The sequence below is a fragment of the Canis lupus genome, chromosome 4 (assembly GCF_003254725.2).
Source record: "Canis lupus dingo isolate Sandy chromosome 4, ASM325472v2, whole genome shotgun sequence".
Taxonomy (NCBI): Eukaryota; Metazoa; Chordata; class Mammalia; order Carnivora; family Canidae; genus Canis; species Canis lupus.
The window spans coordinates 53,238,130-53,257,487 of NC_064246.1; the positions used below are offsets into that span (position 1 = coordinate 53,238,130).

The window sequence follows — 19,358 nt, forward strand, 5'->3', positions numbered from 1 at the left end:
TACTACAGAAAGCTCAGGAGGCTGGCCAAATCGTTTTTTGGAATAAAACAAACATATACAAATACAGTATCCCTGGATCTCTCCTAGTCCCTCCAAAAAGTTGTCTGAATCTTGATAATGCCAGGAATGAACATTTATAAGCATTAGGCATTGTGCTAAGCACTTTTCTACAGCTTTTCACTGAATACTCATAACAATATCATGAACTGGGCACTATTACTCTTATTTTCAGATAAGGCTCAGAGAGGGTAAGTGGCATGCCCACAATCACACAGCTAGAAAGTGGGCAGCTGGGATTGAAAACCAGAGCTTTTGAGTGCAAGCCCCTTTTCTTCTGAATCACACACACTCAACACCTGACAGCTTGATTTTTAGGAAAAAACACCAGGTTCCAAACTCAACTCATAGCCTCCATCTTTTCCCATTCTTCAGTCCCCAGATTCAGTCTCTGAGCCATTCATTCTTAGGGAAGGAAAGAATGATTTCTCTGCCCAGAGGCAGAGTGGCCAAAACTCCTGTTTCCTGATTCACCTTGGAAATGTCAATTATACCACCACCTGCAACGCCTTATACTACCGCCTCCCACAAATGGGCAGAGGGAGGAAGGGACCCTAGAGGTGCTAAGTTAGAAAAGACATTTACAAGCAACCTCACAAATGCTCTCGCAACTGCTATCTTCCCTAGCTCCCCAGTAGGCCTGTGAGGCATTCCAGCATGCATCCTTTGCCTTCCCTGGGCAAAATGGTACTATTGCCCAGAGGGATTAAAAATGGGTCAAGGCTACCTAGCTAGCAGTGGAGGTAGGACACAGACCCAGTGCTGGGCCAGCTTGTTGGCATGATTAGGGAAGCCAACATTCCTGGGGAGATGGTGGGGCCCTGCCGCCCACCATGGGATGGGCCTAGATTATCTTCTTATCACCACCCTCTGCCTCCTGGGCCCCACTGCCCACCTGGAGAACCGTATTCATGTCGGGGTAAGCGGCATATCTTGGGCATCACCTCGATCAGTGTTTTCACGTACTGGAGAATGGTTCCTTGGAGCTGACAAAAGAAAAGAGCAGCATGATTGAACGATCCACCGTTGCTATATATGTACATCTCTGGACTAAATAATGGGCTACTGAGGTACACAGGGTTCTGCTGCAGCCTGTGGGCAAGTGTCATAGATTGAATGTTTGTGCCCCCTCCCAATTCATATACTGAACCCCCCCCCCCCCCCACAATGTGCTGGTGTGGAGATGGGGCCTCTGGGAGGTAATTACATCATGAGAATAGAGCCTCCTGATGGGATTCCTGCCCTTGCAAGAAGAGACAAGAGAGGTGAGGACACAGGGAGAAGGCAGGCATCTGTACCCCCCATCCACTCCATGCTGGCACTGTGATCTTGGACTGTCAGCTTCCAGGACTATGAAAAAATCAACATTTGTTGCTGAAGCCAGTATGTGGTATTTTGTTATAGCAGCCTGAGCTGCATGAGACAGTGAGGCACTGTTCCTTGGGAGGAGAGTAGGTCCCCTTCTAAAGGTGGCGCATGGCCCCATTCTCAGAAAAATACATATACAGAAAAATGGGCCTTTATGAGACAGAAAGGGAGCTGTCTCAGTAGCACTCCAGGCTGTACAGACTTTCAGAAGGGCAATTTCTAGGCATGGGGTCTTTCCAGGGGCTGAGCTGCTTCCATAAGATCCAGGACTGAAATGTCATGGGCCAAGGGGCTGTGGAGACTGAGACACATTAGCCAAATTTAAACACAGAAAATACATAGCACATTTATCCCTCCTGTGTCCGAGGCAGACACCCATAATCCATTACATTACTTCAGAGGCCTGGAGTTAGCAGGTGAATGCTATTTCCTATTTCTGGCAAGGTTATTCATTATTTCATTTACTTCTTTTTTGTCAACTCCACATTTCAGGAAAATCTGGTTTAAATGTTTCAGCTTTGCTTCAGCAGTGTCATGGAGAACTAAATCAAGGTTCAGATGATCATACTTGGGATGAATATAGAATTCTCTTGAGGCCAGTGCAGTATTTGCAAGTGTTGAGCAGTAAACCCCAAGGGAAGAAGCATGGTGATTGATTAGAGATGTCTGCCGTGAGCACAGGGTAGGGAAATGGTGGCACATAGGTCATGGATTTGTGATGCTCTAATTAGAAAACACTGCATGGGAGGAGAGTATGAACAGTAATTAGTAGGCCCTAAAGGTAAAAAAATGAGAGGCAAAGCCCCAAGATCAGAAGTACACAGAAATGTTACAGAGCTTTAGGTAGGAGGAACCCAGGCATAAGGGCCCAGGATTTCTAGGGTGATTCCTCTGCACAGAGCTCAAGGCATGACCCAGGCCTCACTGAGGCCCTTCCTTACCAAGCTCTTGACAATCTTCAGCAGTTCCTCCATGACCACTGCGATGCCCTGGTAACCCAGGAGTCTGCAGATGGTCTTGAAGTGGGGGGGCCCCACAAAGTTCCTATAGGAGCTGTAGATGTGGCTGTAGGCAATGTTGAGAGGCTGGAAAACAGAGGTTGTGGCAAAATAAGAAATAGGGAGGTAAGTGGGTGCTGGCATGAGTCCTGCTGGGGGACAAAAGCCTGGTATCTGTAATCTCTCACTGGGAACCCCTGTGAATATGTTTGCAAGAAGACGGTCACTGAGAGAGGTGTGGCCAGTGACCGCAGGATGGCCCGAAAGCCACTCCATGAACAGCAGTTCCCCAGCAGAAGAGGAGAAAGAGCTTCCAGGCAAGTATCTTTTTTACAGGCACTCCTGCCACCCACAAAACAGGACTTTGACAAATTGAGGCATGGGGTAGTGGTAAAACAGATGATTCTGTTTTTTCTAGAGACATCTTTGTTACTAGAAACTGGCTGGAAGAACCATGTGGGAACTCAGTAGCTGACTTAATACTGTCTCCTACTGTTCCTTGTCTCCATTTATTACAGGGCAGGGTCCCAAGAACGCACAGGCCTGGGAGTCAGGAGACCTGTGCTGAGTGCATGCGAATCACCAATGCTCTTCTGAGCCTCAGTTTCTTCATCTATGAAATGAGGGTGTTGGATTAAATCAGGGGTTTCATAACCTTTCAAGTAGCAGTCCAAACAAAAGGTGTCATGGAAGCTGCTATGGGAAACAGACAAGAGCAGTTGCTCCATTTGACTGCTCTTTGGGGGCCACCACCATTGTCCTCTAGACTCCATGAGACACCTTCACTGATTTCATGAAATTTGCTTAAGATATTTTTCTGTCTGGGAATACGTGACTAAAATATAGGGCCCCAATTTGGTCTCACTCAGTCAGTGAGACGGTAAAGTTATGGTTGACTTCATTTTTGAAATGCTGCTATTTATGGAAGACCTCATGCCAGGCTTTGTGAAGCCCTCCATGTGTGTACTCGTTCAATCTTCACAACAAACACATGCATACAGACAATTCCTGGCCCCATTTCGCAGATGAGGGGACTGAGGTTCAGGGTGTTAAGTAGCTTGCTCAAGGTCACACAGTCCTTAGATAACTGAGCCCTGACCTGAATCCAGAGAGGTCTGATTCCAAAGCCCACGTTCTTCCCCTCTGTATGTAATGGTGGACTTCGGAGGCTGAATTCTATTAGAAACCATATCCAGTTTTTTAGATAAGGTGTCACTTCAAAACTTAGTTCCGACTATAGTATCCTATCTGGAATTGTAAAAATCTACATGGAACATGCAAATATGTAAAGACCACAGCTGATATTTTATTAGCTGAAATTTTCTATTAGTTGGCTAATTAGAAATTCTATTAAATAGGAACTGTAATGATGCTTTTGGAGGACTGTAAGGTTCTCAACTCCCTTTGGAGCCATTGAAGGAAGACTTAATTATGTTCAGTCTAGGCTTTGCGGTAAGTATGTTCTACTATATATGAATTCTAAACTTTACGAAAAAAGCATCACATTTATAGTACTCTCTAATAACACGGATACATGAAGAACACAATTAGAGGACCCACTAATAAGAATTTGTGAGGAATCAGAATACCCCTGCATCCAGCAGGTTGAATATTAGCTCGTTTGGTAAGGTAATGCCTACATATGGTAAGGCTTGGAATGTGAGGAGCAGTACTCTGCACTCAACACTGATGGGCTGTCCCAGTAAATTCTACTTAACCTAAGGGAGGGATGTCTTTATGTAGTTACTAGAGATTTCTAAATGTTATGAGGCAGGAAAGGCTTATGTTGGGCAGGAAATATGTAAGATTGAAAACATGATGTTTGCCGAAGTCAATGTTCAAGAAATCATGGAAGTATACGTATGGATTGTTGAGTTTGATTTAGTCGATCATGAAACCAGGCTGGGCCATATAATTTTCTGTATATGAAAGTGAACTGTTTTAGTGTCTCTGGAATAGTCCACCTATCAAACAGGGCTGGGACAGGGTGAGGTGAGGGAGATGCTCATTCTCCTAAGTGAGTGCATTTTAGCTCTGGTCCTGTTATCAAAGCCCTATTCTGTATTCTCCTGTTTTCAGTACTAGGGATGAGGAGTATACAGTAAACACCAAACAAACCATGGCTGACCCCTGGTTGGAGAAGGAGATTGATGAGAAAGGGGCAGGAGAAAATTGTCTAGGTAAGAGAAATGCCCTACTTGCTGCTTGGGTTGTTTACTACACAGCTGTATACACTTGTCAAAACTCATGAAACTGTATGTACACTTATGATCTGTGTATGTTATGGACAGAATAGTTGTATACTCTCAAAATTCATTTGTTGAAATCCTAACCCCTGTTGTGATGGTATTAAGAATGGGACCTTTGAGAGGTAATTAAAGTCATGATGATGGAATCCTCATGAATGGGATTAGTGCCCTTGTAAGAAGACAAACGAAGGCTTGTTCTTTTTTTTCCTCTACCATGTGGGATACCGCGAGAAGGCTCTCTGCAGAACATCAAGTGGGTCCATGCCAGACGCTTGATCTGCCAACACCATGGGTTCAGACTTCCCAGCCTCTAGGCAATAAATAAATGTTGTTTAAGCTACCCAATCTATGATATTCTTGTTATAGTAGCCTGAACTGATTAAGACTGCCATCTTACTGTATGTGATTATAACTCAGTATAAAAGTAAGTTAAAAAACCTACTGGGCTATACCATAGCCTAATTTACTTCCCAACATTTATTTTCAAAGATTAAAAAACAAAACCATGATTTGGATTTTCTCCTGAAAAGGGCTGCAGCTCAAGCCCGCACGGGAACAAGAGAATGATGACCTGGCTGTGCTAAGGGCATGTGACAGAGCTTACTGACTTGTAGAACTACCTTCTCATCTCCCCACCCACACCAGGCACTCTGGACTTCTTCTCTGAACCCCCAGTAAAGCTGTGAGCATTTCTCCTTCATCCATTCTCAAATATCCTATGAAAGGAATTTCTGAGCAACAGGGAGCTTTCAAATGGATATCCTTGAAGGATACAAAAGCAATCAACTACATTTTTTTTTTTTTTTGGACGTTTTTGTCTTGCTTTGATTCTAGGGGATGGTTCTGGGGGTGGGTATACCTGAGTTTAAATCCTAGGTCCACAAATTTACTAACTAGATGATTCTGAGCAAAGTACTTAAGCTCTCTAGGCCATGGTTTCTCCTAAGATAATAATATGAACTCCAATAGGGTTGTTGGAAGTTTATTTATTTATTTATTTATTATTATTGCTATTTTAAGTAGGTTCCATGCCCAGCATGGGCATGAATTCATGACCCTGACATTAAGACCAGAGCAGAGATTAAGAGTTAGATGCTTAACCAACTGAGCCACCCAGGCGCCCCTGGCTGTTGGAAGTTTAAATGAGATAACATACATAAAACACTATGCGTGGGGCCTGGCACACTGGAAGCACTCGCTCCAATAACCACCATTAATATTACTTTGATAATTTGCTAAGTAAAGACTAAAACAATACCACTTCTTGGTCAAATGTCCCGCAGCAGCTCTGGCTACAGTCACGATTCTCTGAATGTGGAGAGGGGAGTGCACATGTTGGATACATTTTTATAAAACCCACCGTACGTCCCACGTGGGGGTGTGACAGAGGTCACAGTTGGACTAGCTGATAGAACACATCAAAAAAGCAGATTTTGCTCAATACTGATTATGTTATAAAATGGTGTCCAACATCAGACTGTGTTGGGTAGAGGCCCTCACAGCTAGAAGTGCCCCAGTGGAGGCTGAGAAACTGTTGCTAGAAGGGAGATCTCCCTGCACTCATTGGATAGATGTGCTTACTCTCCCTGCAGAGCGTTCTGCTGCAGTGCTGGCTTCCTGGGCACTTCTCCAAGGCAGTCTTAACCTTCGTTCCTACCCAAGTAGCACGTTTCCCTTCACACTCATGGCAAGTGCAAATTAAAATATGTTCAAGTAGATGGAAACTGTTCAGTAGCTTCCCCAGTTCTCGGCAGAGAAGGAGAATAATTTTGGGATTATTTTACCACACACAGCAGTGTAAAGAATTCCTCTCACAGACCGGGCAGCGCACATAAGAGGCCCCTTGTTGCCATTCCTGTATCATCAGTCTTGGATCCTGGTCTAGACCAAAAATTTAGGCCTTAGTTGATGGCCCAAGCTCAGGAAGGATCAGTGTGAAATGAGCAGAATTCAAGTCCTCCTAAGTGAATAAGCTCCCCTTACTCCCCTCACCCCCAAAATACACCACACCCATGCAAGAGGAAACACACACACACACATGCATGCTGCAAAGTGCATGCACACACACCCCCGGAGGGCACCCATCTGACCTGCTGGCTCAATAGGAGGCTGGGCCCTATTGAGAAAATGTGGGAATATGGGAGCCTGGCCATTTTCTGAGGTTTAGCAAAGAAAAACAGGAAGGCAATATGACTTAAGACATCGGAAACTTGCTACACATCTCTTATACTAAACCAATCCTGTTGACTCAGGTAACAGTCAACTGGCCTGCCTTAGAAACTAATTATGTACCCTATTTAAGATATCTCACTTAAAATCAAGCTTGTTTCAAATCACACTGCACAAAATAGCTAACTTTATGAGATCTCAATAAACAATCTGGATTCAGAAATTAGAACCATATTCTTAATGTGACATAGATGTGCATATATATATATATATATGCGCGCACACACACACACACACACACACACATATATATATATATATATATTTTTTTTTTTTAAGGCAGGGCAGTATTTTAAGGAGAGAAAATAAAGTGAGTTTTATCTGGCAGATTCTGGGCCCTGTAATATTATTTTACGGACTTAAAAAAAACTGTGGTAATATATGCATAACATAAAAGTTACTATTTTTTATCATTTTTAAGCATTGCATATGGACTTTTAAGTCCTAAGGCCTCTACCTCTGACAGTGAACACAGCCAGCTCCTCTAAACAATGAGGCCTATTTATCTGGCAAACTGAATTTGCAAGCAATTTGCATCTCTGCTTTCTGGAATCACAATCCCTGTTTTTCAGAGATTTCAAGAGGTATTAAATGGTTCCTAATTTCCTATGTTAGTTACAATTTCTCTAATGTTCCTTGAGCAACCAGAATCCCATCAGCCCAGGGACACAAACATGGCTCCCTAATTCAAGTTGAATTCAGGCTGCAGCTCAACTCTCTGAAATCCCCGCAAGGCAAGAGAGATTGAGAGATGAATAAAACTGCAATGCAGTCTTTGTTAGGAGAGCCTATGGGCTAAGATGGGTTAAAGGACTGATAAATCCTGAGTTACAGGTTCAAGGGCATCAGTAGGGCTTGCTGACGTTCCTGTCTGTCCCTTCTTGATATGTAGAGAGCTGTAGGCTAGGTCTCCAACATCTGGGTTCCATTTGGGCTTCTCAGCTCAGAGGTTGAAAAATCCAAGGGAATTGCTGTAGAGACCTCAAGAATTGATGCTCCTCTCTTTCTGGTCTCATGAATAAAGACAAGTGGAGAAAAGGAACCAGACTTCCATTCAGCAGTATGATACCCGTACTGTAATACTCAGAGATGCTAAAATTTTTGGAAGAAACCAATGTCAACCCTTTTTAAATAACCTGTACTCATATGATGATACACAAGTGGATAATACTTCTCTGCTTGTGAATAATTCTTTCATAACTACCCAGGCATATTGGTTTTCTGTGGCAGCTACAACAAATGACCACAAATCTGGTAAACCAGAAGAAATATATTCTCTCGTAGTTCTACAATCATAACCCAAAATCAGTTTGACTGAGCTAAGATCAAGGTGTCAATGAGGCCACACCTCCTCCAGAGGCCTGAGGGAAGAATGGATATTTTGCCTCTTCCAGCTTCTGGAGGCTGTCAGCATTCCTGTATTGTGGCCAGCTCCCACCCATCTCCTGAGATTTGGGTTCTTCCTCTATATGTATGCAACTTCCCTCTGCCTCCCTCTTAAAAGAACACTTGTGATAACATTTAGGACCCATCCTGTTAATCTTCTCATCTCTTCGTCCTTCACTTACTCACATCTACAAAGCCCCTTTTTTTCAAATAAAGTAGTATTTCCGTGTTATAGGATTAGGACCTGATATCTCGGTGGGGGGTGGTCATTACCAATCTCCTACATCAGGTAAGGCAAGGTACAATCACCCCCATTTAGTAGAGGAGGAAGGTAAATGAAGTGAAACACAGGATGATATTTCACCATGTGTTTCACAATTGCCAAAATAACAAAATTCTTCACTACTAGTGGATCAGTAATGTTGTATAGCTGGGGAGTGGTGCCATGCAGACCTGAGAGCAGGGGTGGCCACAGCAAAGCCAGTGACACTGCTGGTGACGTTGTCAGTGGGGCTGACGCAGACTCACCTGGGCAAGCCACGGTGGGAAGTGCTGGTAGCAAGGGATGGATACAGAGGAGATGTACTCAGCTAGATGCAGCAGAGCACTGGGCCCTAGATCTTACGGATGGTGATTTCATGGAGAAAGCGTTTCAAGAGTACGATAAATTTCCCTGAGGTCAAATCATGGGGGCGTCATTTAGCTAGTGATGACCACACAAACACAAGGTCCCACCAGCAATTTCTAGAGACTAAAAAGTTACTGGGACATTACTGGCATAATTTAAGGGCTGATTTGTGTGATAACCTATGTCACCTGGAAGGCAGTTTTATGATCGATTCTATAGAACTCACTTTACTGGGATCCCTGGGTGGCTCAGCGGTTTAGTACCTGCCTTCGGCCCAAGGCCTGATCCTGGAGACCTGGGATCAAGTCCCACATCGGGCTCCTTGCATGGAGCCTGCTTCTCCCTCTGCCTGTGTCTCTGCCTCTCTCTGTGTGTGTCTCTCATGAATAAATAAATAAAAACTTAAAAAAAAAAAACCTCACTTTACTTAGAGAATAACACATTTAAAATTTAGGCTCATAGACTAATTTCAATGACTGGACCAGTTGTGAAATGCTTTTGTTTTGTTTTGTTTTTACATTTAGTATCACCTCTAACCCTCTTGGTCAGGGGTACATGGACTCTAGACTCACGAGCAGGGAGAGGAAACAGTCACTGAATGTGCTTCTTCAGATGTATTTGATGGTTTCCCTGCTTCTGGTGGCTGCATCCAGGTGGTTGGATGTTCTCTTTGAGGTCTTTCAGTTCCTTGTCTGTTCCCGTCATTCTGGAATCCACTGAACTGTGAAGTCCTGTCTCTGGCTTCTCCAGAGAAGCAGAGCAAAGGTAAGTGTTCCTGTTGACTACTGTGAACCGAGGAGGAGGAGTACATCAGGGAGGCAGTCCAGGAGTCCCAGCTCTAGGGACTACCGACCAGGAGATGGCACAGCTTGGCCAAACCTCGCTTTGTGATGATGGTCAAGTTAACTAACCCCTGTAAACCTCAGTTCCTCCTTTTGCACAATGGTAGTAAGAAGTTGACCTCAAAGACTTGTTGCCTTGATAAAGTGACAAAGCACATGTAAAATGCACCAAAACATTCTCAGTGGTTATTTCTGAGTTGTACAGGTTTGAATGTTGCCTTTGGGCTTTTCTGTATTCTTTAATTTATGTACAATGAGCATACTGTTATTATTATTATTTTTTAATAAAGCTGTTTCAAGAAAGAACAAAAAGCAAGGAAGGAAGCATCATGTAGGGTGCAAACCTTGCTCATTACAGCCCCTGGATCAAGCTACAGTCAACTCAGGAGATGGCTCTGGCCCATTGACCCTTTCTTCTAAAGAAGAGCAGCTGTTCCCAGGCCCAGCTCTTACAGAGATAGGCTCATCTCATGCCCCAACACTAGAAGACAGGGATTCCTGATACTCCCATCTTATAAGAAGGGATCTGTCAAGGCTACATAGGCAGGATTTGAACCCAGCCTTGGGTTTTAGGGCCTGCACTCTGAACAACTACCTTCTCCTGGGTGCCAGTCAGCTCTGGGACCCAGGAATGCCCCGGGAATGGCCTCAGCTTGTCCCTCTGCTGCCACCTTCAGGAACGGCACAGGGACCCTACTCTGGTTGATTTCCTCTGGCTATAATCTACTAACCATGTGAGCCAATCAGAGCCCTCCTGGGCTGCCAACTGAAGAGGCTATAAATTGGACTTAGATGGACTTGGACTTGGATGCAGGCAGGAGGGTCCTCCCTGAAGGTGGAAAAAGTATGGCTTTGGCTGAGATGTGATCTCCTGAGGGGAGTTCCCCCAGAAGATCTCATGCACTGAGGGCTGCCCTGGCTCCTCCGGGTGCAGCCAGAGGACGGTGAGAGCCCAAAAGGGGCAGGACGCATCCAGGACTGCAAGTTGGGGACTGGTTTCCACTCCTGGCTTTGTCACTAATCAGTCATATGGCCTGAGGAATGCCATCCTTCCTCTCAGGCTCTGTGAAACAGGAAGGCTTCTAGGCCCCACTCACATTCTCTCAGTGTCTCAGCTTCTCAAATAAAGAGCTTGGTGTTAAAATTGGCATCTAGAAGCATTAAAAATAAATTCCCATTTTCTGTGGCAAAGGCTTGAGTTCTATCCTGTCACTCCACAGGCCTCCTAAGTCTGGTATTTTTATTTCTCTCAAAATAACTTTTTCAAAAGGTACCTGCAAACTACCACACTAGCCTTTCTGGGGAGAGGACACTTTCATGTTCTGCAGGGAGTCGCCATTAGCACACATAACAGCAGAGTTTAGACAGGCCCCTGGGAAGACCTAATGCCATGGGAAAGCCACAGAGCAAGTGTCTAATCAAGGGACATCCTGAGACTCCAAGACTCACAGAGACCCTTGGCCAGGGGAGGGTCTGTGACTCACCAGGAAACTCTACATAACTTTTTGATTATCACTCATGTGAATCACAAGGAGACTTCCATGGGTTCACCTCAATACTTTGGCCAGGAACCAAGAAGAGAAAAAAACCTGACTTTTAAAAGCACATAATTTGTGTAAAATAATTCAGATCTAAATCTGTCTGGGCTGGAGCTGCTACAACAAATCTCCACACACTTGGTCAAGGCTTAAGATGACAGAACTTCATTCTCTTTATATTTCAGACATGCTCTGTGATTTGCCCCAGTAGAGGGATGGCAACAAATTCTTTCAAGGTTGAGGGGACCTGAAAGGGGTGGAATCTCAGAGGCAGATATACCTTTGTGGGAAATGGAAGCAGAATCAAGATTCTTCAAAGGAAAGGAACTTTGGGGATCATCCAATCCAGGAATAGTAAAAAGTTTCCATTTCTGGTGTCAACCCCAAGTGATGGATTGGTAAGCAGTTTCTTGGGATGCTTATGTTTCTGAGACCAGCTGGAAGGGGTGCCCGTATCAGTTTTCCAAAGCCATTGTAACAAATTAGCATAAATATGGTGTCTTCATATTGTACTATCTCACAGTTCTGGAGGCTGGAGGCCTGAACTCAAGGTGCTGGCAGGGCCACTCTCCCTCTGAGTGCTCTAAGGGAGACTCCTTCTTCGCATCTTCCAGCTCTGGGTGGTGCCTTGGTGCTCCTTAGTTATGACAGCATCCTTCCAACCTCTGCCTCTGTCTTTACATGACCTCTTCTTTTTGTGTCCCTCTGCATGTAAATCTCCCTCTCCTTTCTCTTATAAAGATACCAGTCATTGGATTTATGGCTCCACTTAAATCTAGGATGATGTCATTTCAAGATCCTTAACTAATTAAGTCTATAAAGACCCTATTTCCGAGTAAGGTCACACTCTGAGGTTCTGGGTAGTCCAGAATTTTGGTGGGACACTCAAATCAACCCAGCACAAATGCTGTGATGGTTCAGGCAAGCCTGACCTGGGAGGTACTCCTGCTTTCCATCTGCCATCTCCATCTAGCCCAAGTCTGTAGCTTTACAGATGATGGAATTGAGGCCCAGAGGATAAAAAGCTCTTGACCACTGTCATGAGACTAGAAAATGCCACAGGAGATAAAAATGAAGAAAGAAGATGATGTAGAGGTGGGATGGCTTGGGATAAAATTACTATTTTAATTGTAGGATAACTGAGAAGGGCGTCTTTGCATTTGGCCATTGTCCAAAGAGGGTCTAGATGGGGCAAAAAATGATCACCAGCCAATTAGAGAGAAAATTTGGCAGCCTTGGAAGAATCAGTCCCATTCTGAGGATCGGTTTGCCGGAGACTGTTTGCCTTTTTTTGGCCAAAGGAATGAGAGCTCCTCTCAGTGGGCAAAAGCCTTTCCAGACTGGTCCCTGAAAGCATCGTGCGTACAGATGCCTGCTGGTTGCCATGGTGAATGATGCTGATCTGAAGAAATGAATAATGTGAGCGTTGGGGGCGACAGTGGGATTACTCAGACAGTGGCGAGAGAGGCATCAAGGAGAGCCCAGAGCAGAGGAGGCGAGAAGGCTCCATTCCTTCAGCTTTGGTCCACTCTGTCTCTGCCTCTGCAGACTGCGTTCTAACCAGACCCACCGCGAGCATCAGGTAAGGGACATACATGGCTCTTCTTGGAAATGGAAATGGTTTTTCCTTTCACACTCTTCTTGGAGGAGGGCCAGGCAATGGTAATATGAATAGCTAAAAATAGGGGGAATTTAGAAACAGAAGCAGAGAAAGAAAAGCAAATAAGGAAGCTTGATCTGGTCCCAAAAGCTGAGGATGCTGCTACAGTGTCTTGCCAGAAAGCTCTTAAAAATGTCTGCTGTAGAGAACTCAGTCTGCAGAGCCAGCCAGCAGCAGATGCAAAGCAAACAGAACAAAAAATTCATGACAATAAAACGGGATTCCTGATCACCCCTGATGGAAGGGTTGTACAAAGGCCATTGCCTCTTATTATAAGTAATGAATTAAACTCTTTTCATTGTGGTCAGAAGCGTTTACAAGGATGTGTGGGGTGGTGTGGGTGGGGGAGGTCATGAGAAAGGACAATGACGAAGGGAACGTAAACGTCTCCTTTGCAATGACCTTCCCGGGAGGGATCTGAGCACACCTGTCTTGTCTCTTTTATTATTCACTATGTTTCTGGGATGAAATTTCCAACCAAACAGAAGGGAACTATTCCCCTTCCTGAACATGTCAGTTCACTGTCATCCTTAGAGAAGAAAAACCAGGATTGAAAAATCGCTCAGTGCATCTCTCTGCAACCCACCTCCTCTAGGAACACAGGCATGAAAATAGAAGGTCAGAGGGAAGCAGGAAGGGGAGAGAGCAGCTTGTGATAGAAATCAGTTTGGCTTCACATCCAATTCAGGTTCAGATCTGGTTGATGGGTTTTTACTGGGTCATTAAAATCTAAAACGAAGGCTTCTGTATTTCACATGAGACAGGAAGGGCAGAGAACAGGGCTGGGTGAGACCCGTATGTGAACATACACAGGTTGAATGAATATGGCTGTCCCTGAATTTTAAATCAGGGGAAATTCACTGGAGAGGAAGCTCTCTGTCTCTCAAAGAGATAGCATTTAAGAGAAACTAAAAAGCTTGAAGATGGTGCTCTCTTATCAAAGCGGGAGGGCTGGTAGTCTAAAGAGGGCTCATTTGATTTGTGGAAAAACAGCAACTAGGTCTTAGTACCAGCACCTCATTTTGCAATAATGTTCTGCAACTAAACCCAGAAGCCTTGCATTTGGAAATCTAGCAGTTAAGTGGCTTTGAGTCTACTTACTAGCCAAGTGACCTGAGATTGCTCATCTGTAAAATGGGGATCTAGCTCAGAGGGTGTGATGAAGATTAAAGGGAATGTATTACAGTATGTGAGCATCTAGCATGACACATACGAGATGTGACACAGCCACCACTCACTAACTGTTGTTGATTAGTATCATTATTAACACTCATAGTACCAGAGACATTAAATAGTAGCAGCTATGCTGGCATTAGGAGCTGACTGTCTTGACCTATACAACTGATTTTCTGGGTACCTTCGGCTTTGAACAAACAGAGAAACAAAACATGAGCAGAGGCTTTGGGGAGAAATCAGCTGCCAAGAAGTGATGACGCAAATCTCCTCTTTCATGGGCAACAGAACTGGGAGGCTAAAAAGCAGTGGGCAGAATGTTCTAGATGGCTGAGCACTTGGAGCAGAAGCAGAAGGTCCAGAAGGGATACTGTAGGGGATATAACTGTCTGACTTGGAGGGAACAGAGCTGTGGTGACTAATATGGGCATGTGGTCTGATTTCTTTTACTGCCTTTCTTCGTTTTTTAAGGGGTTGGAAACACTGTTGTACCTAAAGGATCTGAGCTAGGGCAGGATGAACCTGGGGGATATGGGTGCACCTTTCTCAGGCCTGAAGGCCACAGGCTTTGATATGAGACAGCCCCGATTTGAACTTCTGTTCTGTTATTTCTTAGCTACGCCTTTGCTGAGTAATGTAACCTCTTGACGTTCACTTCTTTGTAAAACAGGGGCAATGTCAGTCCCCATCTTGAATGTTCACTAAATGGTGGTTATGAATATTGCAACTAAATACTTAAACAAGGGGATGTCATTTTTCACTTTGATTCTGGTTCTAGAATCAGGATGAACATCGAGGTTGGGAACGTTTCTTATACAGGAGCCATCATTTCCTGGTCATCCTCAGAGCCCTGCCTGGAGGACTATTACCATATTATGTACAGGCCCAACTGGAACAGCATCTTCTCCGGCTATCTTCGCTACAGCTTCCATCACGAGGAGAAAGTGCCTCGAACAATCAGTTCTGTGGTGCTGGAACACCTCGCCCCTTCTACTCTCTACTTCCTGTGTATCAGCTGCAAGAAGGCTGCCTTCCCATATAGGCACTACTGCACCATGTTCCATACCCTGGATAAGAGCCCACTGGCTGCTGGAAGTTCCCTAGTAGACCCCCAAATCTCCCTGTGGGTGTTGATGGCCATTCTGCTGGCTTGCTTCACAGCCGTCTTAGCTTTCATTTGCCTCCAGTTCTGGTGCATCCGTTGTCATGAGCCTCGATGGTCCTACAGAGCCGGCCACATGGAGGAAGCCAATGGGTTGGTGAGATGGCCAGAGGAGGCCCCGGCTCTTGGTCAGAGAGAGGAAGACCTGCAGGGGCTCCCCCTGGTGGAAATGCCACGCAAGAACTCCGGAGCTGAAGCCGAACCAGAAGCTGAAGGTGAAGCCGACCAGGATGATGCAGCTGACGAGGACGCTGCCAATCAGGATGTCCCTGATGTGGGTGCCTTACTGAGGGGCGGTGGTGATCATCCTGCCATACTGCCTCATTTTAGGGAGTGAGAGGTAGTATGGAGGAGGCAACCTATACTGTGTAGCTTAAAGCCCTCCATATAGTAGATCTTTGGTAAAAATGTGTCTCTAGACTACTCACTGGCCTCCCCTCAACTGTCTGTGCTCTTGTGGATCATCCTGGTTGGATGAATGTCCTGTGACAAAGCTTCTCAAGCTAAAAAGCATATACCCCCAAGGTATGCCAAAGGAGAAACATGGCATCTCTTAGGTGTGTCCATTTAGGGGAGCCCAGTTAGGAACTAAAAACATTACTTTAACGTTAAAACAAACATGAATATATCATGGCAAAGAAAGCAAAATTTGCATGGCTTAAATAAAATACAATACTTCGAGGAAACTTTTGAGTTGAAGATGGGCTCTGCAGGTTATGCTTCCAATCAGCTGAGGCAGATGTCTAGTCTCCTCTGCTCTTGGGGAAGGGGGTTATTTTGGAAAGGTTGAGAAGCCTTGCTCTAGAGTGTTTTCCAGCTTTCAGGCAACCACATACCACCTCATACCCCACCTCCATTTTGTTTAAACCATAGACTATCTTTACTATTATTAACAATATTTTTCTTTAAATGGACTCATTTTTAAAACTTAAACTTACTTTAAAAGATAGGCTTATAAGACTCCATAAATTAAAACCAGCACCTTCCTGCTCTAAGTAGTAGCGACATAGGAATAAATATAATAAAAACAAAATCATATTAAGTTTGACTTAGATCCTATTGCTTACTAAAAACTCTGAACTTAAGGTCTGCTCTCTTAGCTTTGACAAAAAGGAAAATGGGAAAGCAGAAGGTATCGAAGGCATATTAGCATCAACGTAAAAATGTGTCTTTCTCCAATTATAATTACAAGGCTTGAAAGAGATTTGAAAAGGGAGGTGTTGTTCTTACTTTGTGAGTCAGTGTTTTTCAGTGACACATCTGTGAATTATTCAAAATGCTGGCTCTGAGTGTCCTGTGATTTGAGAAAGTTGCCTTGAGCAGACTGGTTGTCCTGGACCAGAGGACACCTGCACTGTCCCAGCATCATCCTAAGACCTTCTAAGCCCACCAGTAGGCCCAAGTGGTAGGAGCTCACTGATTCACCACACTTCCCAATCTTGGGCTCCCCAACCTTTTCTCATATGTATTCAGTCAGTTCTTCTTTAAAGTGTATCTGTGCTTACTTTTTGAAAATCGGGTCAAAGGTGGCCATTTCTAGTCCATCACAAAGAAAAATGTTGGTTTTGTTATTGTTGGCAAGTTTTACTCTTGCAGTGGCATTCTTCCCTTTCAAACCCACAGGGTAAGAAAGGCATCTCCTACATACATCACATGTTGGTGAGACTTAGTGAACACTGCCCCCGTCCCCACCATGGGTGTAGAAATTTGTGGAGGGTAATGATGTCTGTTTTAATCTCTGATATATCCCTAGCATGCAGAATCTAGCCCAATGTCTGGCCTACTGTGGGCGCTTAATAAATGTCTGTTTAATGAATGACAAAGGACTGAAAGTCTAGAACAGGGCTTCCTCTGGGAGGCCTGGTTAGTGTCAGGATGCGTATTATGAACAAAGCAGCAAAGAGATGGGAGAAGACCTGCTTCTTGACTCTAGCTCCAAAAATCTGGGATTTCTTTCAAAACTCCACCTTCCCAATTGCTTCCTGTCTGCAAATTCCTCACCTTTCTGGAACCCAAATCCCAGAATCACAGGACCATATTGCAGTGAATCAACTGAGCAACAGGAGACAGGATGAAGATGAGAAGCCCCACATACCTACTTTTCCGCTCACCTCAGTGAAATTGCCCCCAAACAATTCCCACCCAGGAACTACTCCCCTACCAGGTCTGCACTCACCCTCACCCTTGCTAGTTGTGCACAAATAAAGATGAATATACTCGCAGTTGTTTCTGCCTGGATCTCACTGCTGCCTCTCTAATCTCCATACCATTTTACTTTTATGATTTGGGGAACACTTTTTCTATTTGCTTTTGTTGACAAGTCCTCTTAGGAATAGGACGCAGGCAAGACTACTCACCTTGGATCCATAGAGGTAATAAGGCTGAACGTTGGCGGGTTTATCTCTTTGCGGTTCTTGGGTGAAAGGAATGGCAGTTCGAACAAAACTAGTAGAGGAATAGAGAGGGGGCAGGAATTAACCAGGTCCTAGGGCATTCTTCATGGGACGCAACCTAGCCAGAGCCCTTCCTGACCAGGTACAAGCAAACTGTTTCTAGGTGGTTGTCTATAAAGATACTAAACTCTTATCATACACTCCCATTCATTTACCTACTGTCTCCCTTCCCTAATGGGAAAACTGTAGTCCAGATTCTCAAGCTAGACTCTGGGCTATGGCTGCTCACGAGAATAGTAGGCAACCAAGAGACAATTGGCTGGGCCTGAAAATGGCCTTCTTTGGGGCTCCAGATCCTTCCCTCCACCCCCAGTTTGGCTTCTTACAAGCAGGGTTCCACAAGCTCTTTCTATAAAGGCCCAGATAGGAAGTATTCCCAGCTTTGCAAGCCAGATGGTCTCTGTCACCATTACTCAGCTCTGCCGATAGTGTGAAAGCACCCATAAACAATTGTAGATGAATGAGCATGGCTGGGTTCCAATAAAACTTTACGAATTTCAAATGATTTTCACTTGTCATCAAACTATAATTCTTCTTTGGATTTTTTTCCCCAACCATTCAAAAATGTCAATAGCATTCTTTATGCGTGGGTTATATAGAAACAGTTGGCAACAAGATGTGGCTTGTGGGCGATAGCTTGCAGACCTCTGCTCAAGAGGATTAAAAGTCCCAAATCTTTACAGAACCAGAAGCGTGTCTTGCTAAGTGTGTGGATTCATGTTCATCTGTGGTTTCCTCCCAGACCCTTCAATTCATTCAACACATACTTATTTAATACTGGCTGTAAGCCAGGCTCTGAGGGTACAGAGAGGACCTGTAAACACATACATGTTTGTATAACCTAACGGACTTGTTTTGTGCGTGAATACATCTCCTCTCTTCTGTCAGGTTTTGAACCTCTGTGATGATAAGGGATAAGGTCTTCTCCTCACCTTGGTGCTCGATACAGGGCTGTGTACACCTTGCAGGAGACATATGCCACTTCATCGCACATAGATGTTCCTATTCCGCATGAATGTATTCGTGTATATGGATGTCCTCATAAAAGCACCATCTGAGGGACACCTGGATGGCTCAGTGGTTGAGCATCTGCCTTCAGCTCAGGGCATGATCCTGGGGTCTGGGGATTGAGTCCCACATCGGGCCCCCTGAAAGGCACCTGCATCTCCCTCTGCCTGTGTCTCTGCTTCCTCTGTGTGTGTGTCTCTCATGAATAAATAAATAAATTTTTTTTTTAAAAGTATCATCTGATCATAAAGCACCATGCTTAATCCTATCTTGGCCTGTGGAGTAGTGCACAGCGCGGCTCCTGCTTCCTTCTAGCTCCTATATTATCTTTCATGGCACCATTCCCCATCCCATCTGTTACACCCTCACTGAGCTCTCCACTCCTTGGAGATTTTGCCCGGGATATTCTTCTCCCGTTTCTTCACTTTTTTTATTCCTACTCATCCTTCACGACTCTACTCAAGCATGACTTCTCAGAGGAGGAAGCCTCTCTTGAGGTTCCCGTCACTTCCCAGGCTGGATCAGGTGGTGGTGTTTTCTCGCTCATGACTGGGGTTTTCCTCCATCTCCAAATTCACTCTTTCTGACAGTACATTTATCAGGGGAC

General features: G+C 44.6%; 2 protein-coding genes across 6 annotated transcripts in view; one reads left to right on the forward strand and one right to left on the reverse strand.

Moving 5' to 3' along the window:
- CYFIP2 (cytoplasmic FMR1 interacting protein 2) overlaps window positions 1-19,358 on the reverse strand; it is a 123,894-nt gene that overhangs the window by 36,190 nt on the left and 68,346 nt on the right. For all 5 annotated transcript variants that reach the window (XM_035715651.2, XM_049109200.1, XM_049109199.1 and 2 more), the window contains 3 exons: window positions 17,648-17,735; window positions 2,367-2,510; window positions 953-1,043 (listed from right to left, as the gene is read on the reverse strand). In XM_035715651.2, the coding sequence (XP_035571544.1) occupies window positions 953-1,043; window positions 2,367-2,510; window positions 17,648-17,735 (323 nt within the window). The remainder of the gene's footprint in view (window positions 1-952; window positions 1,044-2,366; window positions 2,511-17,647; window positions 17,736-19,358) is intronic.
- On the forward strand, window positions 12,591-17,512 carry FNDC9 (fibronectin type III domain containing 9). The gene is made up of 2 exons (XM_025435402.3): window positions 12,591-12,877; window positions 14,907-17,512. The coding sequence occupies exon 2, from the start codon at window positions 14,914-14,916 to the stop codon at window positions 15,625-15,627; it is 714 nt and encodes a 237-aa protein (XP_025291187.1). The 5' UTR covers window positions 12,591-12,877; window positions 14,907-14,913; the 3' UTR covers window positions 15,628-17,512.

Coding starts and splice junctions, on each gene's coding strand:
- FNDC9 (XM_025435402.3), top strand. CDS start 14,914: ATGAACATCGAGGTTGGGAACGTTTCTTATACAGGAGCCATCATTTCC.